Source organism: Entelurus aequoreus, linkage group LG19 (genome assembly GCF_033978785.1).
Source record: "Entelurus aequoreus isolate RoL-2023_Sb linkage group LG19, RoL_Eaeq_v1.1, whole genome shotgun sequence".
Classification (NCBI taxonomy): domain Eukaryota; kingdom Metazoa; phylum Chordata; class Actinopteri; order Syngnathiformes; family Syngnathidae; genus Entelurus; species Entelurus aequoreus.
The window spans coordinates 29,179,275-29,204,172 of NC_084749.1; the positions used below are offsets into that span (position 1 = coordinate 29,179,275).

The 24,898-nt window shown below is 40.3% G+C and overlaps 2 protein-coding genes across 5 annotated transcripts in view; one reads left to right on the plus strand and one right to left on the minus strand.

Moving 5' to 3' along the window:
- kank4 (KN motif and ankyrin repeat domains 4) overlaps positions 1-11,620 on the minus strand; it is a 185,367-nt gene extending 173,747 nt beyond the window's left edge. The window contains exon 1 of the mRNA XM_062028248.1: positions 11,548-11,620. The gene's annotated coding sequence lies outside the window, so the exon portion shown is untranslated. The remainder of the gene's footprint in view (positions 1-11,547) is intronic.
- Positions 1-24,898, plus strand: part of usp1 (ubiquitin specific peptidase 1) — a 201,144-nt gene that overhangs the window by 169,100 nt on the left and 7,146 nt on the right. For 3 of the 4 annotated variants that reach the window (XM_062028253.1, XM_062028251.1, XM_062028250.1), the window contains 4 exons: positions 14,937-15,126; positions 15,673-15,817; positions 21,211-21,309; positions 21,385-21,557. In XM_062028253.1, coding sequence (XP_061884237.1) covers positions 14,984-15,126; positions 15,673-15,817; positions 21,211-21,309; positions 21,385-21,557 — 560 coding nt within the window. In that variant the 5' untranslated portion in view covers positions 14,937-14,983. Of the gene's footprint in view, positions 1-14,202; positions 14,508-14,936; positions 15,127-15,672; positions 15,818-21,210; positions 21,310-21,384; positions 21,558-24,898 lie in introns of those variants that run through there. The other variant, XM_062028252.1, reaches the window with a different exon arrangement.

Genomic DNA, 24,898 nt, shown 5'->3' on the forward strand with positions numbered 1-24,898 from the left:
TAATATTATTATGCTTATTCACGTAAGAGACTAGACGTATAAGATTTAATCGGATTTAGCGATTAGGAGTGACAGATTGTTTGGTAAACGTATAGCATGTTCTATATGTTATAGTTATTTGAATGACTCTTACCATAATATGTTACGTTGACATACCAGGCACGTTCTCAGTTGGTTATTAATGTGTCATATAACGTACACTTATTCAGCCTGTTGTTCACTATTCTTTATTTTAAATTGCCTTTCAAATGTCTATTCTTGGTGTTGGGTTTTATTAAATACATTTCCCCCAAAAAAAGCGACTTATACTCCAGTGCGACTTATATATGTTTTTTTCCTTCTTTATTATGCATTTTCGGCCGGTGCGACTTATACTCCGGAGCGACTTATACTCCGAAAAATACGGAACTTTACTTGGAATGTCCCATTGCCATCGCTCCCTCTTGGTGCGACGTCATCCACAGAAGGCTGGGAGGCCATTTCCCCGCATAGACAGTATGGATAAAGGCATGTAAAACTATTGTTTTAATCACTACTATAATCACTACTTTAATAACCTATTCAGTGGTCTAGTGGTTAGAGTGTCCGCCCTGAGATCAGTAGGTCGTGAGTTCAAACCCCGGCCGAGTCATACCAAGGACTATAAAAATGGGACCCATTACCTCCCTGCTTGGCACTCTGCATCAAAGGTTGGAATTGGGGGTTGATTCCAAAAATGATTCTCGGGCGCTACTGCTCACTGCTCCCCTCAACTCCCAGGGGGTGAACAATAGAGAGGACAAATTTCACCACACCTACCAATCATTGGTACTTTCACTTTTAACTTTAACTTAACTCATTACATGTTTTTGTTGCACTGGTTCATGATTACTTCAAAACGAATATGGTTAACATTATAAACAAAACATAAATATAAAATAATCGCCATTTTTGGACTTCCCTGCTCTTCCATAGACACCATAACCTGTTTTTTGTCATTGTCTTTCAGCATTTCCTCAAACATCTTGAGGAAAATGTCAGTAGAAGAAGACGCAAAATAGAATAAAAGTGACATACCTTTTTTTACTCTATTTTTAAGGGCCATGTTTGTTTTTCTTTGTCCGTTTTTCTGCAAATTCTGATTCAGTCTTTATCCCCTCGAGGGTGCTCGTGATTTTCAGGATCGCATTCGGCTTGAGTCTTTCATTTTTTTACATCCAAACTCCGACCAAAATCCTTCATCTTTGAAGTCAGAATCATTAAAGGCCTACTGAAACCCACTACTACCGACCACGCACAGTCTGATAGTTTATACATCAATGATGAAATCTTAACATTATAACACATGCCAATACGGCCGGGTTAACTTATAAAGTGACATTTTAAATTTGCCGCTAAACTTCCGGTTCGAAACGCCTCTGAGGATGACGTATGCGCGTGACGTAGACCGGCGAACACGGGTATGCCTTCCACATTGAAGCCAATACGAAAAAGCTCTGTTTTCATTTCATAATTCCACAGTATTCTGGACATCTGTGTTCGTGAATCTGTTTCAATCATGTTCATTGCATTATGGAGAAGGAAGCCGAGCAAGCAAAGAAGAAAGTTGTCGGTGCGAAATGGACGTATTTTTCGAACGTAGTCAGCCACAACAGTACACAGCCGGCGCTTCTTTGTTTACATTCCCGAAAGATGCAGTCAAGATGGAAGAACTCGGATAACAGAGACTCTAACCAGGAGGACTTTTGACTTGGATACACAGACGCCTGTAGAGAACTGGGACAACACAGACTCTTACCAGGATTACTTTGATTTGGATGACAAAGACGCAGACGTGCTACTGTGAGTATGCAGCTTTGGCTTTTTTTTGCGTATGTACGTAACTTTTTTAAAATATATAAGCTTTATGAACCTTGGGTTAGGTGAACGGTCTTTTGGGCTGAGTGATTGTGTGTGTTGATCATGTGTTTGAATTGTATTGGCGTGTTCTATGGAGCTAGGAGCTAGCAGAGGAGCTAGGAGCTAGCATAACACGTACCGTACCGTACGTGCGCGTCACGTACGTAACTTTTTAAAAATATATAAGCTTTATGAACCTTGGGTTAGGTGAACGGTCTTTTGGGCTGAGTGATTGTGTGTGTTGATCAGGTGTTTGAATTGTATTGGCGTGTTCTATGGAGCTAGCAGAGGAGCTAGGAGCTAGCATAACAAACACGCAGGTGTTTTTATGCAGGATTAATTTGTGGCATATTAGATATAAGCCTGGTTGTGTTGTGGCTAATAGAGTATATATATGTCTTGTGTTTATTTACTGTTGTAGTCATTCCCAGCTGAATATCAGGTCACCCCCGGCTCTCACAGCATCTTCCCTGTCTGAATAGCTTCAACTCCCCACTAGTCCTTCACTTGCACTTTACTCATCCACAAATCTTTCATCCTCGCTCAAATTAATGGGGAAATCGTCGCTTTCTCGGTCCGAATCTCTCTCACTTCATGCGGCCATCATTGTAAACAATAGGGAACTTTGCGTATATGTTCAATTGACTACGTCACGCTACTTCCGGTAGGGGCAAGCCTTTTTTTTATCAGATACCAAAAGTTGCAATCTTTATCGTCGTTGTTCTATACTAAATCCTTTCAGCAAAAATATGGCAATATCGCGAAATGATCAAGTATGACACATAGAATAGATCTGCTATCCCCGTTTAAATAAAAAAAATTCATTTCAGTAGGCCTTTAAAACGAGTGCTGCAAATTACACTCCTCTCGTTTGGTCTGTCCCGTTTTGTGCAAGACAATTTGACTGGAGAGGTTCATATTTTCCTCATGTTCTCATCATTTGAAACTGTATGCAGGCGGACCCCTTCTTTAGTTGTATTGCTACAACCTGCAACAATGTATCTAGCAAGACATATTAGATTTTTTTTTTCAAATTCTGGCCAAAAATAACATGATTTGGGATGAAGATGCTACTAAAACACATACTAAGCAATATGAAATTGCCTTCAGTCTTCCGTAGGTGACGTCAGCGGGCTGATGCAGGTCCGCACACATTTTGGAGCTAAAAGCGAGCGTTGCAAAATGTGCCGAAACTTGTGACAAAACAAGCTTAAAATAACTACTGTGTCTATTTTGGTGTGTGGGTCGTACCTGTAGATAGTTTTTTAGGTTCAGAACTGTGAAATAAGTGTCAATAATGTCAGCATCAGAAGGACCCTTGAACACACCTGGTCTGCCAGAGAATAAGAAGAGGTGGCAGGAGGTATCAGTGTTGCCAACTTAGCAACTTTGTCACAATGTTTAGCGAGTGATGAGGCACCTTGAGATATGCTTTTAGACTGGCGACGAATCTAGCAACGTTTTCTGGTGTTCTTGGACACTTTAAAACCATGTATGGAAAATACACGCAACCCAGCACGGAAAATAGACACTCGAGTAAAATACCATGTATTCAGTCGTAGACAATAAGCAGAAAGGTATGAGGGGCCGTTAGGGACATTATTCAGAATTACCTCTTACATACACTACTGAAATGCTCTCACATAAACAACTGAAATATTTTTCTCTCACACACACTACTGAAACACTCTTATACACACTACTGAAATGCTCTCACATAAACAACTGAAATATTTTTCTCACACACACACTACTGAAACACCCTTATACACACTACTGAAACACTCTTATACACACTACTAAAATGCTCTCACAACAGCCACATTCAGATGCAACAAAACAAACCCAAACAAGAGACGACACAAAACTGTCTAGTTCCAAAAGATGCACACTTTGGTGCTTGTTAAATACAGATCCAATAACATTTTGTGTCTCAGCATGGGATACTACAGTGTATCTAGTTGGAAGGGGAAAGGGTTTATACAGGTGGGTTGTTGCCAGGTGAAATGTAACATGCCAGACATTCTTGGAGTGCACCTCTGCATATCGCTCAATGTGCTCTTATTTTCCCCTTATTGCCCTGCTGGGGTACATAGCAGGTGGAAAAAGGGAGGGTGTTTCTTATCGCGGGCCAAAGAGTTTGCACAGCCAACCCGCCCACCTCTGCTCTTCCAGCTACAAGAATTCTGTACCCCTTGGGACAAAGCCTGCCTTGATAGAAGCCAGCTCGACTGCGCGATGCTTTGACAATGACCCTCATTACTACCCCAGGTTGGGGGTTAAACTCTTTTGAGATTTGCCTGCAGGTGGCCACTGTATTGAAGTGTGTGCATTCACTATTGGATCGTTTGCACACATCCAACAAAGCGACATCTTATCCTCTAAGGAATCAGTGGCTTGAATTTGGCTTTTTGCTGATCAAAACACTGGTAACAGACCTCCTTTTTTCAAGTGCACACCAATGCCTTATACGGGTGTCCCAATCCAATATCTATATTGTATATTAGTGCGATAGCAGCAACAACAAAAAAAAAGTATCTTATGATTTCGGCTCGCATGTAAAATGTCCGGTATAATCTCTGATACAAACAGTCCTGCAGCGTGTTTACTTGTGCTGGACAGCCAATCAACATCGAAATGTCCTCCAGTAAGCACACAAGGTTAGTCGTTTCTTGTATTTTACTGAAGTCATTTATGTTAAGCTACACAACAGCTAAGCACACAAGCTGGACATACGTAATAGGTGTCCTTCATTTAAAAATATTTATGATAAATAAATGATAAATGGGTTATACTTGTATAGCGCTTTTCTACCTTCAAGGTACTCAAAGCGCTTTGACACCTTCTACCATCCTAGTCACGTCCGTTGTGTCCTTGGGCAAGACACTTCACCCTTGCTCCTGATGGCTGCTGGTTAGCGCCTTGCATGGCAGCTCCCGCCATCAGTGTGTGAATGTGTGTGTGAATGGGTGAATGTGGAAATACTGTCAAAGCGCTTTAAGTACCTTGAAGGTAGAAAAGCGCTATACAAGTGTAACCCATTTATCATTTATTTGACAGTATTTCCACATTCACCCATTCACACACACATTCACACACTGATGGCGGGAGCTGCCATGCAAGGCACTAACCAGCAGCCATCAGGAGCAAGGGTGAAGTGTCTTGCCCAAGGACACAACGGACGTGACTAGGATGGTAGAAGGTGGGGATTGAACCCCAGTAACCAGCAACCCTCCGATTGCTGGCACGGCCACTCTACCAACTTCGCCACGCCGTCCGCTAAAACATCATATTTGTCAATATAAACAAGTATCAAATAATTATAGTTGCATATTACTTACACATACAAAGGGCCAAATATCACGTGCTAGAAAAAGATCAAATTGCATGTAGTGTGAGTGGCTGTAATGTAGAGATGTCTGATAATGGCTTTTTTTGCCGATATTCCGATATTGTCCAACTCTTAATTACCGATTCCGATATCAACCGATACCGATATATACAGTCGTGGAATTAACACATTATATGCCTAATTTTGTTGTGATGCCCCGCTGGATGCATTAAACAATGTAACAAGGTTTTCCAAAATAAATCAACTCAAGTTATGGAAAAATATGCCAACAGGGCACTGCCATATTTATTATTGAAGTCACAAAGTGCATTATTTTTTTTAACATGCCTCAAAACAGCAGCTTGGAATTTGGGACATGCTCTCCCTGAGAGAGCATGAGGAGGTTGAGGTGGACGGGGTTGGGGGTGGGGGGTGGGGGGGGGGCGGGTTGAGGTGGGGGGCAGCGGGGGGTGTATATTGTAGCGTCCCGGAAGAGTTAGTGCTGCAAGGGGTTCTGGGTATTTGTACTGTTGTGTTTATGTTGTGTTACAGTGCAGATGTTCTCCCGAAATGTGTTTGTCATTCTTGTTTGGTGTGGGTTCACAGTGTGGCGCATATTTGTAACAGTGTTAAAGTTGTTTATACGGCCACCCTCAGTGTGACCTGTATGGCTGTTGACCAAGTATGCTTGCATTCACTTGTGTGTGTGAAAAGCCGTAGATATTATGTGACTGGGCCGGCACGCAAAGGAAGTGCCTTTAAGGTTTTATTGGCGCTCTGTACTTCTCCCTACGTCCGTGTACACAGCGGCGTTTTAAATAGTCACAGTCACATAATATCTACGGCTTTTCACACACACAAGTGAATGCAAGCATACTTGGTCAACAGCCATACAGGTCACACTGTATGCCATACAGGTCACCCTCAGTGTGACCTGTATGGCTGTTGACCAAGTATGCTTGCATTCACTTGTGTGTGTGAAAAGCCGTAGATATTATGTGACTGGGCCGGCACGCAAAGGAAGTGCCTTTAAGGTTTTATTGGCGCTCTGCACTTCTCCCTACGTCCGTGTACACAGCGGCGTTTTAAATAGTCATACATTTTACTTTTTGAAGCCGATACCGATAATTTCCGATATTACATTTTAAAGCATTTATTGTCCGATAATACCCCTAGTGTAATGTACTAGCAATTTGTGTGCAATTGAAAAGTGGTGCAGAGCTCCCTATTTAAATTAGGATTTTGCGTGCATATGGGGCGTTTTCCACGGAGACGATCATTTTCTTCACATTCATGTTACCATGCTCCTACCTGTGTGCGATGTGTCGAACCGGCAGGACACAACTCTAATCTTTAACACCTTTTCCGAATCACAATCGAGACGACAGACACTGACACTTTCTGACACTTTTTTCTCACTCTCACATTCAGTGTGCAAAGCTGTGGATCGCATCACCGGCGCATTTGTGCACCTGGAATGATTCAAACGCAGGAATTTGCATAATGAAAGACGCCTTTTCATGTGGGAGATATATTATAGTAATTTATTTACTGAAATAAAAAAAAACAATATATAAAAAAAAAAAAAACAGCAGACACCAAAAAGCGTCGATTGAATTCATTTTATGCAGTCATCGAGTAACCCCTGGCTGCAGCCTGCAGATCGAGGAGGGGCTAAACGTTTAACCCATGTCGCAAACGGCAACAATCACTTTCTCCTGCATGCTGCAGTTCACCCCGGACTGCACTACACTGCACTGAGTTTGACGGTTGAATGCTGATTGGCTGTTACTTGCATGAATATTTTAATGATCGACTTGTTTGTCTATCCATACATTAGTTTATAATGTACAATAAAACGTTTAGACCAGCCCACATTTAGGGAAAATTTAAGCCCCTCCTCGATCGAGTAACCCCTGACTGCAGCGGGGGTGAACCCATGGGTTAAACGTTTAGCCCCTCCTCGATCTGCGGGCTGCAGCCAGGGGCACTTGAAGTCATCCAGCAGCAATAAAATTATAAAATGAAATTGCTGAATAGACAATATGTGTAATATTTTTATTTCTGATCGTCCACCAACACACACACGTAGGACAGAGGATTCTCGTATGTCCATTGTCTGTCTTTGCAACGCAAGCACTGATCCTGCAGCCGTGTGTGGAACTATCAGTTTGCACCTCCTTCTAACACGTGCGTGCTAAATAAAACGACAAATGGTGGTGGCAAAACGGTGACGGGTGTTGATGAATCACAGTGCGCGTGCTAATTGATATATTTGCATTTTCTCCTTCCAGTATTGTGTGCGTTTTGATGATCAGCATATATTCTGCATAATAATGAAGAAAGACGCAAAATGCATAGCACACCTCATTCTGCTCACTTAACAGACACAATCCACTTTGCACACGTTTATAGATCAGCTTTGCACGTGTTTAGTGCACGCAGATCTTTAGTAAATCAGGCCCAAAGTCTCCAAGGCAGAGGAATATTACAAACAATCCAGTAACAAATGTGTCCGCATGGTTCATCTTACTGTATCATGACTCATAAGCTTAACTTCTAATTATCATTGTGACCACTAGGTGTCGCCAGAAACAAATTACCATTCCACTTCAAATTTAAAGACAGCATAAGTCCTCCGTAAGTATATTGTTTTTTATATCTTTCATTGTTCCATGAGTCATTTCACTTGATCTAACCTCTTATGTTGTTCTACACTACAAAATAATAAAAGTATGTATTGTAGCTGACCTGGCTGAAAGATTATCTTTTGGCTTCCCGATAGACTGGACTCCTCCATGACCTATTAATTTATACAGACATTTAAACTCCCTTGCAGCCGACCTTGGAAGTGGGTTCTCTACATCTCCGATCCCTTCTCACGGTTTCTTCTTTTTCTCGAGCTGGAGCCTTTTAAGTTTGTCCTTGCCCCGATGTGGTTTTAGATCAGGGGATGTCGCTGTGAGTTTGTTTAGCCCTTTGCGACAGTTGTGATTTAGGGCTATATATTTTGATTGATTGATTAATTATGATTCTGATTTGTGCTGATATTGATATTGGGGCGGCATGGCGTGATGGGTAGAGCAGCCATGCCAGAAACTTGAGGGTTGCAGGTTCGCTCCCCGATGGCACCTCTTGCCATCCAAATCACTGCCTTTGTGTCCTTGGTGAATGAATGATGGGTGGTGGTCGGAGGGGCCGTAGGCGCTAACTGGCAGCCACGCTTCTGTCAGTCTACCCCAGGGCAGCTGTGGCTACAAATGTAACTTACCACCACCAGGTGTGAATGAATGATGGGTTCTCACTTCTCTGTGAAGCGCTTTGAGTGTCTAGAAAAGCGCTATATAAATCTAATCCATTAGTATTATTAGTATTATTATTAATATCAATATTGGCCAATATGCAAGGCTCCATTATCGGTATACTGAAAAAGATGTGTCGAGACATCCCTAATGTCTTATGGCTTCAAAGAGTACAATTACACATTAAAGTGATTCATTAGGTGTTATTTTGGGGCATTTGTCAATCACATCAAGCCCAAGAAGGGGCAGGTTCCAGGTTGAAGCAAGAATAGTATAATTGAAAACCAGTGGTATGCCGTCAGGGCCAGCAAGGCCTTCCCTGCTGGCCTAACGTAACCAGTAATCATGATCATAATTAAAGATAATGTTTTTAATTTACTTTCCCTAAATATCTAAAAGTATTCATATTCATGTCATATTATGCTCCTTCCAGCGCTGTTGTTTTTAGGTTAGAGTTTTTATCCAATCAGAATTCAGCTAGCTTATGTTGCCATGCGGTACGGAATCTGCCCGTGGCCTTCAGAATCAACAATGCTGGCGTCCGTGCACTGTAAGTGAACGGACACAAACATTTGACAGACAGTTGCGATAGCCAATCAGATCACGAGTTGTTGTCAGTAAGGCCTTCTAGCTGGCCTAAGGCAGATATATATTGTGATGTTATGAGCTAGGTAACATAAGAACTCCATTACCCAGCATGCCACAGTAGTGATGAGCATGCGCAGTAGCCCCGTTTAGGTTGTTGAATGTAGACATGTTATTTATGAGCACGCTGTGGAGTAAACTTTAAGAAGTCAGCCAACACGCCTCGTCTGCATGTTTTATGATTAGACAAGACAACACTTATATTTGCAAGGCCATTTTCAAGAAGGACATTTAAAGAGATACTACATCTTGTGAGACCATGTCGGCCAACCCCGGAAGCTAGCTTAACTGTCCCGGCGATGAAATGGGGAAATGCCCGCCACACAACGAGCGACACCACTGGCTTGTACACCGTTGAATTGGTTCTACTAATTGTGAGTTCAAATATTTTATTTATTTTATTTTTTCATGTTTAATATGTTTTTTGCCATTTAAATTTTGACAGTACCACATAAGATATGTTTTAATTGCTGATGCGCCAGAAAATAACCCGTTTTGTACACTGTTGATGTGTTTCAATACTTGTAAATGTCTTCCTGTATAGTATTTCTCAAGCAATGGTCATGTGTAGAGATGTCCGATAATGGCTTTTTTGCCGATATTCCGATATTGTCCAACTCATAATTACCGATTCCGATATCAACCGATATATACAGTCGTGGAATTAACACATTATTATGCCTAATTTTGTTGTGATGCCCCGCTGGATGCATTAAACAATGTAACGAGGTTTTCAAAAATAAATCAACTCAAGTTATGGAAAAAAATGCCAACATGGCACTGCCGTATTTATTATTGAAGTCACAAAGTGCATTATTTTTTTTAACATGCCTCAAAACAGCAGCTTGGAATTTGGGACATGCTCTCCCTGAGAGAGCATGAGGAGGTTGAGGTGGGCGGGGTTGAGGTGGGCGGGGTTGGGGGGGGGGCGGGGTTGAGGTGTGGGGGGGGGGGGTAGCAGGGGGTGTATATCGTAGCGTCCCGGAAGAGTTAGTGCTGCAAGGGGTTCTGGGTATTTGTTCTGTTGTGTTTATGTTGTGTTACGGTGCGGATGTTGTCCCGAAATGTGTTTGTCATTCTTGTTTGGTGTGGGTTCACAGTGTGGCGCATATTTGTAACAGTGTTAAAGGTGTTTATACGGCACCCTCAGTGTGACCTGTATGGCTGTTGACCAAGTATGCCTTGCATTCACTTGTGTGTGTGAAAAGCCGTAGATATCATGTGATTGGACCGGCACGCAAAGGCAGTGCCTTTAAGGTTTATTGGCGCTCTGTACATCTCCCCCCATATGTGTACCACTACGTACAGCGGCGTTTTAAAAAAGTCATACATTTTACTTTTTGAAACCGATACCGATCATTTTCGGACCGATACCGATAATTTCCGATATTACATTTTAAAGAATTTATCGGCTGATAATATCGGCAGCCCGATATTATCTGACATCTGTAGTCATCCATCCATCCATCCTTTCTACCGCTTGATCCGTTCGGGGTCGCGGGGGGTGCTGGAGCCTTTCTCAGCTGCATTCGGGCGGACAAGTCGCCACCTCATCGCAGGGCCAACACAGATAGACAGTCATATGGTGACCAAAATGATGGTATTTTGAGAGGTCATCATTGAAGTTGGACATCACTGAAGGCCTAGGTGGGAAACGCACGGCCCGCCACTGTTGAAAACACTTTAACAGAGATGTGTACACTTGTCTTGCTGCTAAAATGTAAAATATCTACTAATAGAGAGTGCAATGCATAGTAAAATGGATCGTCGTCTAGTTGTTGATGGACTGCGCAGTAACTTTCTGGATGGAACACCTGCTGGCCTTTAAATCACTGAGTATTATTAAACATAGTCAACAGAGCCCTTATGTGGCATGTGATATGTGACCTCCACCTAGCTTTACTTTACTGCTGAAGCCAACCCATCCCTGTAGTATGAAGAGATACGAAAGACCGTGGCTGTACAACATGTTACTGTGGAGGTGGTAGTAAGTCATGCACATCTCAACTGCTGCCATCCGTCACCGTGTGACTAAAACCACTTGGTGACCAGGTCATGAAGGCTCCTGGTGGAGCTGCCACTAACTAGTCCACCGATGCATGCACTTGCTGATGACCATGCAGCTCACTCTGCAGCATGGGCTCGATTATGCATAAACACCATTGTTACTGACCAACACCTCCCCTCAGTGAGATATTACACACATTTCATTCCTTGACCCAACCCCCCTCACACTGCATTTAAGTCATGCGAGCGTCTTCTTCTCGCAAAAACAACTCTGCATCCCCTCCACATTTACATCAAATGAACCACTCGGGCGGAAACAAGTGAGCGTTTTCTTTTCTGAAACCCACACAAGAGAGAGCCGAGAAAATATAAATAGTGTCTCACCGTTCAATTCGCGGACGAGTAGCCTGGGCTTGACTGTCAGATGTGGAGATGCTCCGGTGACGGTGGATGATGCCGTTGGATGGCGTCACCGTGTTAGTGACACGAGAGACCCCTGCTGGCCGATGAAGGCCATTGACTTTAACCACTGCATTAAAGAGAAATCCACGAAGAAGGATTTGAATTTGGAGAATTTGAAAAGGAATTTAAAGGAAAATTTAAATTTAAATTACACATTTTAGAAAATATTTAGACAATAATTTGAAGAGAACTTGAAAGAATAATTTGAATTCAAATATTTTAAATATGAATTAAAAGAAGAATTTAAATTTGAAGAATAATTTCAAGAGGAAGTTGAATTTAAGGAAGAATTTGAAGAATAAATTTAAAGAACATTTTAAATTTAAATTTAAATAAGAATGAAAAAGAATACTTAGTAGAAGCTATAAACACCAGAAGTACAGATTTTTAAAAAAAATTAAGTCAATAATTGGTTTTGTTTTCCAGGCCAGGTCACGGGTTTGCTATCATTTCTTTTAAGAATCTACAGGAAACAAATCACTTTCAATACTAGTTTCTTTTTACCCCTTATTTCTACAATTGAAGATCCATGAATTGATTAACGTGGACCCCGACTTAAACAAGTTGAAAAACTTATTCGGGCATACTTGCCAACCTTGAGACCTCCAAATTCGGGAGATTTGTGTGTGTGTGTGTGTGTGTGTGTGTGTGTGTGTGTGTGTGTGTGTGTGTGTGTGTGTGTGTTGAGGTGGGCGGGGCCGGGGGGGGGAGGTTAAGGTGGGGAGGAGTATTTTTATAGCTAGAATTCACTGAAATTCAAGTATTTCTTATATATATATATATATATATATATATATATATATATATATATATATGCCCTGCGATGAGGTGGCGACTTGTCCAGGGTGTACCCCGCCTTCCGCCCGATTGTAGCTGAGATAGGCTCCAGCGCCCCCCGCGACCCCGAAGGGAATAAGCGGTAGAAAATGGATGGATGGATGGATATATATATATATATATATATAGATATAGCCCTAGTGTGTGAGTGTGAATGTTGTCTGTCTATCTGTGTTGGCCCTGCGATGAAGTGGCGACTTGTCCAGGGTGTGCCCTGCCTTCCGCCCGATTGTAGCTGAGATAGGCTCCAGCGCCCCCCGCGACCCCAAAAGGGATAAGCGGTAGAAAATGGATGGATGGATGGATATATATATATATATATATATATATATATATATATATATATATATATATATATATATATATATATATATATATATATATATATATATATATATATATATATATATATAACTAAAATAAATACTTGACTTTCAGTGAATTCTACATATACATATATATTTATGTATTTTAATATATATATATATATATATATATATATATATATATATATATATATATATATATATATATATATATATATATATATATATATATATATATATATATATATATATATATAAAATAAATACTTGAATTTCAGTGTTCATTTATTTACACATATACACACACATAACACTCCTCTACTCATTGTTGTATTTGAAGGTGCAATGCTTTGCAGCCAGTAGCACAGCCTTTGAAGGAGCATAGGTATGGGCAGTGTAATATTCTGGGTTGGAGTCAATAACCAGGCGAGGTGAAGTTACGTCTCTTTACTTCATACTTCAGAAACGACTCCCACACTTGCGGAATATCAAACAGCTCGCCATGTTTTCATTGGAACAGACAGCCGTCCTTTTTCTAATACCGCGTTTTTTTTGTTAGTTTTTTTTATTGAACATACAGACAGTACACATTGAAAATATACAAACAAATGTAGGCACTTCCAATACATTATACTATTTCAAACAATAACAAACTTGATCAATCAGCATTTTATATTTAACGTTGAATATTTTGGATATATGTTGAATATTATATTTAATGTTGAATGAAAGGTAGGAGACCATTCAAAAATATAAAGATATATATGAGAATGTATACAAAAAATTGGGCTTATCTATCCATCCATCAATCGATGTTCTACCGAAACAAATTCCTCCAATAAGGATAAGAATTTAAGGTTTTTTCTACTTTTTACAATCTTCCGAAATTGTAGTATTATTTTAAACCATTAAATCAATGTGAGAATGTGGGTTTCGCTTTAAGAAATCAACTTTTATTAATGAAAAATTTAGCTTGCAACGTAATAATATTAATACTTTTGCTATTTTTTTGTAAAAAATATCTTGCTATTTTATGTAAAAATATCTTCCATCATAAATGGGGATATCCCTGCGGATTTATTTTGTTTTGTAACGAATAGTTACTTTCGTTGTAAATAATATAAATAATTCAATGTATATACTCTGATGATTATCTTGTGTGATGACGGTATTATGATGTTAGTATATATTTGATAGTATATATCTGTATCATGAATCAATTTAAGTGGACCCCGACTTAAACAAGTTGAAAAACGTATTCGAGTGTTACCATTTAGTGGTCAATTGGACGGAATATCTACTTCACTGTGCAATCTACTAATTAAAGTCTCAAATCAATCAATCAAATCGCTTAGAAAAGAAGACTATAGAAAACTACAAACATGGCTTCTCAAATGATCCGGTCGGACCTAAAACAAAATGGTGTCCAATGATACGCCTGATGAAAAGTAGAATAGTGTTGATGTTCTCTAATGTGTTCAGCCCATAAATGTAACATTTAAATACTGACATGTTAATACAGTTAACTATCACAATTGCCAGTTATCCTAAAAGGAATATCGGACGTTTCAATTTAGTGCAAGACACACCGGCGGCGCACAAGTCAGCAGTTTCTCCGATGGAAAAAAGCGCCAAGTTGTGGTGGAGCGTCAATGTAACTGTAAAGGGATTTAAGTCAGAAACTCGAAAAATAATTGAGGAATGAATTAAGATACGACTGTAAGTATGTTACTAATTGTGTAGTTCGCTTCTTTGACAGTGGAGTCGCAAAAACGTGTCTTACAGTTTCGCTTTCTACTTCCGCCTTTACGCCAAACCGTTTTGACCCAATTTTGTTTTTGTGCTTATCAAGGCTGCAAAGTCGTGAATAGAAATACTTTGACATGTCGGCGAGTGTGTGTCGTCCGCAGTGTGCCAATACATGTGTGCTAAAAAGACTACAGCCACGAAAAACATCGACAACTAACCGACATTGATATAATTACTTGTTCAGTCAGTAATGTACGTTAGTCATGCGTCTTTGAATGCAGCTACTTTGTAGTGTCATTCCAACGTAGATGAAACGTGGCCTTGTGCGTATTAGTGTTTGTATTTGAAACTTTGATGCAGCAAACTGAAACCCCATTGTTTCTTTCTTTTGCCATACAGTGGCGCTGTTGCAACTCCTGGGGGGAAAGCAGCCTCAAATACTGAAGATGCCTGGCCTCCAGGGTGAACATGTATCCTCTCTGGGGAGCCCCATCAAGAGGAATAAACTTTCTCTGAAGTTCTTCCAGAAGAAGGACACTAAACGCGTTTTGGATTTCTCTGAGCCTCAAGCAGATGAAGCCAAGCCAGTGTACATACTTACTACTTATATTTATTGAATACTGTTTGTTTAAATCAGATGCCTCATCTTGGTATACTCCAGCACTGGACTTAACAGTCTATAGATTAATTAAGTCTTCATTGGAACAATAATTTTGCAGGTGTAATCTAATTCCTTACCTGCTCAGTGGCCTTGTGGTTAGAGTGTCCACCCTGAGATCGGTAGATTGTGAGTCATACCAAAGACTATAAAAATGGGACCCATTACCTCCCTGCTTGGCACTCAGCATCAAGGGTTGGAATTGGGGGATAAATCACCAAAATGATTCCCGGGCGTGTCCACCGCTGCTGCTCACTGCTCCCATCACTTCCCAGGGTGTGAACAAGGGGATGGGTCAAATGCAGAGGTTAATTTCACCACACCTAGTGTGTGTGTGACAATCATTGGTACTTTTTAACTTTAATCCACATGCCTTACATGCCATTGATCGTATGACTATAATGCGTTCATAGATTGTTGCCTACTGATGTATATATTTTTCTCAGCTTAAAACTTATCTGTATGTTTGCTCAGCAGCTGTGATCAGGTGGTGCCTGCTCCATCTTCACGCCCTGGCTCTCCTTGCCTCTTCTTGCCACCAAGTGAGAAAAGAGACAACTTGGTGCCGTTCGTGGGCTTCAGCAACGGTGGCAACACCTGCTATTTGAACAGCATTTTACAGGTGAGTCGCCACATTCAAACTATTGTCTTTATACTGAGAATTGTTGTTTTTAACTGCTGATTTGAAGATATTCTCGAGCGGTCTGAATACTCCAGTCTACATCATTAATTATATTGTTAAATCAGTCCATTCTGGATTTTGCATGGTGCCAACTATGCAAATTCAACCAATCTCTGCTCTTTTTTGGTCAATCAACATCCTTTTTGCCACTCGAATTTGTCTCTGAGTGGCGCTCAAACATGAACACAGAACACATTTTATTGTGTAGACCAGCGATGCGCATTACGTCGATCGCGAGCTACCGGTCGATCGCGTAGGATGTGTCAGTCGACCGCCAGTCAGGCATGAAAAAAAATAGACCTAAAAATGAGCGATCATAAATCTTCACTACGACGTCACTTTCGTCACTTGATTGAAGATCAAGGCACCCGAGGATCTTGTGAAAAGATGCTGGCTGCTGCCAGCTCAGTGTGAAGGAAAAAAGGCGAGAAACACTTTTTATTTCAACCATACCTGCCGTCAAAAGCCTAAAGACTGACCGCACAGTTCCTGTCTTCACAATATAAGTGCTGCTCCATCCCGCCTGCGGTAACAAAATAAGAGTCTCCGAAAGCTAGCGCAAACAAGCTGGCAAGCTACGGAGTTTGCCGCCAATGTATTTCTTGCTGGACGAATAAGATGCAAAAAAACCAACCACTTTCATGTGGTATTAGACCAGGGGTCGGCAACCCAAAATGTTGAAATAGCCATATTGGACCAAAAATACAAAAACAAATCTGTCTGGAGCCGCAAAAAATTAAAAGCCATATTACCGGTACATGTGTCATAAGATATACATTTAATTAAGAGGACTTAAAGGAAACTAAATGACCTCAAATATACCTACAAATGAGGCATAATGATGCAATATGTACATATCGCTAGCCTAAATAGCATGTAGCATCGATTAGCTTGCAGTCATGCAGTGACCAAATATGTCTGATTAGCACTCCACACAAGTCAATAACATCAACAAAACTCACCTTTGTGCACTCAAGCACAACGTTAAAAGTGTGGTGGACAAAATGAGACAGAAAAAAAGTGGCATAAAACACGTCCTAGAAAGTCGGAGAAAGTTATACATGTAAACAAACTATACGGTGAGTTCAAGGACCGCCAAAATTAGTAGGACAAAACGGCGCTCGCCAAATACTCGAATCAGTGAAGCATGTTTAATATAAGCAGTGTGATTTATAACAATTAGGGAGGTTTGTGTAATGTTTGTCCTACAGAAACCATACTAAACAAAAAAATAGATTTTTTCCCCTCATCTTTTTCCATTCTTCATACATTTTTGAAAAATCTCCAGAGAGCCACTAGGGCGGCGCTAAAGAGCCGCATGCGGCTCTAGAGCCGCGGGTTGCCGACCCCCGAGAAAGGAGGAACTTTTTTTCTCCTCCATTTCAAAATGTGGACGTTATCAGCACTGCTGTCTGATTCCAATCAATGCAAGTCATCAGAATCAGGTAATACACCAACTTATATTCTTGTCTTCATGAAAGAAAGGAATCTATAGGTTAAACATGTATGTATATTCATTAAAACACCCTTAACATGTGAACAAAAACGGCAAAATAAATGTATATAAATTATATATATGTATATATATATAAATGTATATATTTATATATATATGTGTGTGTGTGTGCATATGTATATATGAGGTAGATCACCTCGACTTGGTCATTTAAAAAGTAGCTCGCCTGCTGAAAAAGTGTGGGCACCCCTGAGGTAGACAAATCAGGAACTGCAACGTGTAACAATACATACATTTTTTATTGTTCAAACGGCACAAATGTTTTCCTCCTGCGTAGCTTAGACATACTTCAGGTTCTCGTCTACAGCGCTAAGCTTTCTGGGTAAGGTAGCATTTAAACATTCAGCAACACACCGGTGTCTTAACTTTCTAGTTTCCATATTTATTCAACCTTTATATATCCAGAGTAAGGTAATTACGAACATATTCTCCCCATTGCGGGATGAATAAAGTCTATCCTAACCAAACATGGTGGAAATGTCTGTTAATAGATACTGCAGTAGGGAAGCAACGGTGCTCGGTACAACCCTGCACGGAACAATCTGCCTTTATTGACCGTGATCTTGTGTGTGTCTGTGAATGGGTCTGTGTTTGTGTACGTGTGCGCGTGTTTGTGTGAATGTGTTAGTGTACATGTGTGCGGGTGCGACTATCTCTGTCCATTGTCACGAAAGTCAGGCTCGTCGCGACGTAATTGATGTCCAGCTGGAAGTGCAGCCCAGAAGAATAAAAAAAAAATATGTCCAACACCAGCATATAAGTTGAAAGACAACATTGAGAAGGAGCAGCAACTTCAGTGTCAGTCTTTAGTTTAATTGCCTGCTGAAGCTCACCAGTAATCCTGCCCTGAATGCGGACTCACAGGCAGGCACAGAATGTCTTTGTGACTTAACTACTGTATTGGTCCCATCCATCCATCCATTTTCTACCGCTTATTCCCTTTGGGGTCGCGGGGGGCGCTGGAGCCTATCCCGACAGGGAGAATAAACACACCTACTAATTTAAGCAGAAAAATATAAATTTTTATATGTACGGTAAATATTTTTTGAATCAGACTTTGTGTTTGCTCTTATTCAACTCCTCTGATACAGTATAACATGTACTAAAAAAAACCAGAACAATTCGCCTTTAAAGGCCTACTGAAACCCACTACTACCGACCACGCAGTCTGATAGTTTATATATCAATGATGAAATCTTAACATTATAACACATGCCAATACGGCCGGGTTAACTTATAAAGTGACATTTTAAATTTGCCGCTAAACTTCCGGTTCGAAACGCCTCTGAGGATGACGTATGCACGTGACGTAGACCGGCGAACACGGGTATGCCTTCCACATTGAAGCCAATACGAAAAAGCTCTGTTTTCAATTCATAATTCCACAGTATTCTGGACATCTGTGTTCGTGAATCTGTTTCAATCATGTTCATTGCATTATGGAGAAGGAAGCTAAGCAAGCAAAGAAGAAAGTTGTCGGTGCGAAATGGACGTATTTTTCGAACGTAGTCAGCCACAACAGTACACAGCCGGCGCTTCTTTGTTTACATTCCCGAAAGATGCAGTCAAGATGGAAGAACTCGGATAACAGAGACTCTAACCAGGAGGACTTTTGACTTCGATACACAGACGCCTGTAGAGAACTGGGACAACACAGACTCTTACCAGGATTACTTTGATTTGGATGACAAAGACGCAGACATGCTACTGTGAGTATGCAGCTTTGGCTTCTAAACATTTGATCGCTTGACCGTATGTGCGCAACTTTTTTTTGCGTATGTACGTAACTTTTTAAAAATATATAAGCTTTATGAACCTTGGGTTAGGTGAACGGTCTTTTGGGCTGAGTGATTGTGTGTGTTGATCAGGTGTTTGGATTGTATTGGCGTGTTCTATGGAGCTAGGAGCTAGCATAGGAGCTAGGAGCTAGCATAACACGTACCGTACCGTACGTGCGCGTCACGTACGTAACTTTTTAAAAATATATAAGCTTTATGAACCTTGGGTTAGGTGAACGGTCTTTTGGGCTGAGTGATTGTGTGTGTTGATCAGGTGTTTGAATTGTATTGGCGTGTTCTATGGAGCTAGGAGCTAGCAGAGGAGCTAGGAGCTAGCATAACACGTACCGTACCGTACGTGCGCGTCACGTACGTAACTTTTTAAAAATATATAAGCTTTATGAACCTTGGGCTAGGTGAACGGTCTTTTGGGCTGAGTGATTGTGTGTGTTGATCAGGTGTTTGAATTGTATTGGCGTGTTCTATGGAGCTAGGAGCTAGCATAACACGTACCGTACCGTACGTGCGCGTCACGTACGTAACTTTTTAAAAATATATAAGCTTTATGAACCTTGGGTTAGGTGAACGGTCTTTTGGGCTGAGTGATTGTGTGTGTTGATCAGGTGTTTGAATTGTATTGGCGTGTTCTATGGAGCTAGGAGCTAGCAGAGGAGCTAGGAGCTAGCATAACAAACACGCAGGTGTTTTTATGCAGGATTAATTTGTGGCATATTAAATATAAGCCTGGTTGTGTTGTGGCTAATAGAGTATATATATGTCTTGTGTTTATTTACTGTTGTAGTCATTCCCAGCTGAATATCAGGTCACCCCCGGCTCTCACAGCATCTTCCCTATCTGAATAGCTTCAACTCCCCACTAGTCCTTCACTTGCACTTTACTCATCCACAAATCTTTCATCCTCGCTCAAATTAATGGGGAAATTGTCGCTTTCTCGGTCCGAATCTCTCTCACTTCATGCGGCCATCATTGTAAACAATAGGGAACTTTGCTTATATGTTCAACTGACTACGTCACGCTACTTCCGGTTGGGGCAAGCCTTTTTTTTATCAGATACCAAAAGTTGCAATCTTTATCGTCGTTGTTCTATACTAAATCCTTTCAGCAAAAATATGGCAATATCGCGAAATGATCAAGTATGACACATAGAATAGATCTGCTATCCCCGTTTAAATAAAAAAAATTCATTTCAGTAGGCCTTTAATAAAAAAAAAAATTGTGATACTAATAAATTGGATGACATAAAATTTTTTTTTATAGAAGTCTTCTCACTCATCTTTGCACTGACGTATCCATCAACGTTTAATCATAATTAACATGAAACTGTATTCTGTATAAATTGTAGCAACTGTATAAACACAGTTTGTTATAAGTTACAAACATTGTTTTACATTGGGGTAATCAGTCACCCACCTCTTCCAAAGAGGGACACATTTGTTGTTAGTACTACTACCCTGTAGGTAGTAAGTATACCGGGACACATGCATTTACTACCTAGCTGACATGACCTTTTTTTTTTTAATTTCTGCTTGTGTTCAGTTCTTGTAGACATAGCAATGTCAGGCTGACAGTCGCTCTGCCGTCTACTCGAAACAGGAGAAAGCAGCATCTCCTACTGACTTGTGACTGGTCAGACCGTGCTAAACTCAAAACACATGGCTATGTTCAATATGATTTGCATGTTTATAAGGGGTACTTGGTCTGGGCGTGCCAAGCACATGTCCGCGGTAAATTGCGATGAAACAAAATAACGTGCTTGGATTTGTCCGTGCGAACACACATCTGAATTTTTACTTGCGTACGCTATTTTCTGGGTTTGATAGTATGTCCATATTTGGTAAGAAAAAAAACATGCAACTGTTGGTACTGTACTGACGACAAGCTACATTTGCAATAAGTCCCATTATAATGCATTTAGTGCCAAATCTATATGAGGCGGCTCCAAGTAAATGAATATATGCAAAACATTGCAGGTCTGGCAGTGACAACAAAAAGGCCTCAATGTCTTATTGCTCCTGTAGGTACTCTATCACTGTCCAGGCCTAAAGGAAGGTATCAAGTCCTTGTACAAGTTGTCAAAAGGGAACTCTAAACTTGGTGAAGAGATTAAATGCGAAGAGGTGAGTACCTTTATCCATCAAGACAGTCACCTGTCACAGTCGCCATGACAATGTAACTGTCATTCTCTTTTGTAGCATTTAGAGGGTGCTGCTGAACCTTCCTCACCGGCACACATTGAGCTCATCGGAAGCTTCCACAGTCTGATAACCTCAGTGGAGCAGGTACAGGCCAAATTCTTGCTGAGTCCAGAAAGCTTCAGTGAGAGAGAGCTTGACACGTCACCTCGTAAACTTCTTCACACACTCAGGTAACATCGCTGAAAATGTTCATCCCTGGACTGTTTTGCTTTCAAGGCCATTGCCAATTAATGCCTTTTAATTTCGATCACAAACGCAGATCCTCTCTGGCTAACAAGCTAGCAGTGAATTATGTATCTCCATACACAGTGTGGAGCCGCTCCATTAAGTTGATATTATTCACCAGCATTACGGTAAAACAAAACCTGCATTTGTTAGTATCATTATCAAGTATAATTATCGCTGGAGGACAAGGCGAAACATGTTATACATCGAAACAAAGCCAGGAGCAAGAATACAGTTAAAATAACCTTGCTTAAATAACAGCAAGAAATAAGTGCTTAGGAAACTTTAAGAAGTCTAGATGGAACCGTGTTACAGCAGAACATAAGCAGTTATTAACAGGAAATTAACTAGTAGATTATTAAGAGCATAGAGGATAATGTAACAACTGTTGATATGTCAGCATTGTCACAGTCAGTACATGACCATAAAAGTAGGATTGGATCATCCATAAATTGATGGTGTTGATATCAAGGGTAGTATATGACCGATATTAGAGTGATCGGCTTGATATGTTTATTTACTCAATCACTTTATTGTTCACAAACTCGGGCAATCTTTCTGTGGACACAGGAGGACTAATGAGGGTAAAAACCAGAAGATTTAAATGAGTAGTAAATAGTTTGTGCTTTTTATTTTTTTGTACTATTGACTTTGTTTTGCTCAAACAATTCCATGTAATAAAAGATAATAGGGAACAAGTTTGAAGATTATGTTGATATTTTTAAGCTGTCAATAACACTCACAATGAATACATTGAAAAATGTACAGTTAATACAACTGATTGGTATTGGTATTCAGGGTTTCCCCTGTACTACAAATATAGCTGTGGTGGTGGGGGCGTGGTTATGGGTGTGGTCACCATGACATCATCGAATAATTAGCGTAATCTGCTATGATGATTTTCATTAAAAAACATTTTGCTGGTGTTTTTTTACAATTGACTCTCCTTAGTTTTATCCTGCTTATAAATGCGTTTTGACTCCTGTGCAACACTTTGGAAAACGATAAAAGTTTAACTAAATGTGCTATATAAATGAAGTCGATTGGATTGGATAAAAAGGCTAAAAATGTATAAATGAATTTAAAATCAAATCTGTTATTACTAATTAGTATTAAGATATATTTTGTTATCGTTTTGCTATATTTTCAACTGTTGTTGCTTGTTGTACAATGCACTTTGAACATTTTTCAAGTGTAATTCAAGAGACTTTTAATGACCTTTTTTAATTAAGAACTACTCCCAACAAATATAATCTTACAATGTTATTATAAAATGTACTCGTGCTTAGAGACTTTAAACTTCTGTCCCTCGGTGTTCCTGACTAAAGAGGCGTGCTACAGCAAGCATGACGTCACACGCTTCGCGCTGGTCTAGTTAACTTCCTCTTCTTATGAGCCGCCACTGTCTTCTCAATATTTGCACATTTTGTAGCTCGCTGTCAATGGGTATATCTGGTTACGTCCACATTGCAGACATGCTGACAACGCTCCAGACAATGGCGTGCGTCTTGTTTACATCCGTGTTCGGCAGCACCGTTTATGGTAATTAAAAGTCTTGTTTTCGGTGGGCGGGTTTTCGGTACATCACCTGTCAATAGTGCGCAAATAATAGGCTGTATATACATCCATTCAAACTAGGGTTGCAAAATTCTGGGAATATTCAAAGTTGGAAACTTTCCATGGGAATTAACGGTAATATATGGGAATTAATGAGAATAAACATTGAATGCAACATGCAAGATCTTGCAGCATGATTATTAGCTAAAACAACCAGACTTAATGCAAATTCAGTTGAATTTCAACCCTTCATTGTGCATTCCTCCATCACATGCGCAGTGCATTCTTCCATCACATGCACAGATAATTCCCAGCATGCTACACACTACAGCAGGGCTATTGAGGCCACACTAGTATTTGAGCCCAAGGACTTCATCCAGTCAGGTAAGTTTTGATGATATTACTAGGGTAAATATATTTGATCTATGGTATTTAAGTTTAATAGAGGTGTAATTGCTTGTTACTGTATGCCCGTAGACTACTCCAGCAGACTTCCACTCAAGCTAGCTAGCTGTTCCTGTACTTGTTAAATAATTTTTAAGCCAATATCTCTAGCTAGCTAGGTTTATGTACCACCACAGTCTCATAATGAACCAAAAATATTTCTCCGTTAGCCGTGATGCTAATTTTCTCTATGTTAAATCCCATTCATTTATGCTTACGTTAGCGATCCAAATTTACCTTTTTTGTGATCTGTGAAGTTCAGCTAGCAAATACTAAATCAAAACGTGTAGTTTCCTCTGCCTTCTGTTCTGCTAGCCATTCTGTTTTCATACAAGAATATAGGTTATAGTTTGATTTAGCATGCTGATTGAGAGATTTATTCATCTAGCCTATTTCTATTAATTTGTTCATCAGTAAAATATTTTTAAAGACTACTCCAATTGTTTAGCTGACTATTTATATCTGTGTGTGGCATTGCATTAGTGTTTTACAAGCTTCTCATCTTATTCTACAGAATAATGCCACGTACACCATCTGATGTGTAGAGACATTTCACCCCAACCAATGTAGGCGGAAAGGCTGTGAACATTTTCAAATACTGTGCAAAGAGCTATGTCAAAAATGCCACAAAGATGCAGCAGCATATAGACAAGTGCCCAAAGTTTCCTCGAGGATCAAAACAAGCAACCCCAGGAAGAGTTCCTCTGCTTCCATTCAAAGTGAAAATGATGCAGCTGTATCATTAGCAGATGCAGACACCCTCCCAACAAGCTCCTGGTCATTCTGGATTCAGACAATTTTTTGACTCAATGGATGAACGCAGCCAGAGAAATGCTGATGAATGTTTTGCTCGAGCAGTGTATGCAACTGGCTCACCTCTGATGCTCACAGCCAATGTCTATTAGAAGAGATTTCTGAATGTTCTTCGTCAAGCATACACACCTCCCACCAAACATGCTGTATCTACTCATTTGCTGGATGGAGAGTTCAACAGAGTGCAAGCAAACTATTGACAAGGCAGACTGCATTACAGTCATCTCTGATGGGTGGTCGAATGTCCAGGGACAAGGAATTATCAACAACATCGTCTCTACCCCTCAACCAGTATTCTACAAGAGCACAAACACCAAGGACAACAGACACACAGGCGCCTCCATTGTTGAGGAGCTGAAAGTAGCCATCAACAACCTTGGACCGAAGAAAGTCTTCGCACTTGTAACTGACCACGCTGCGAACATGAAGGCTGCTTGGGCAAAAGTGGAGGAGACCTACCCTCAAATAACGA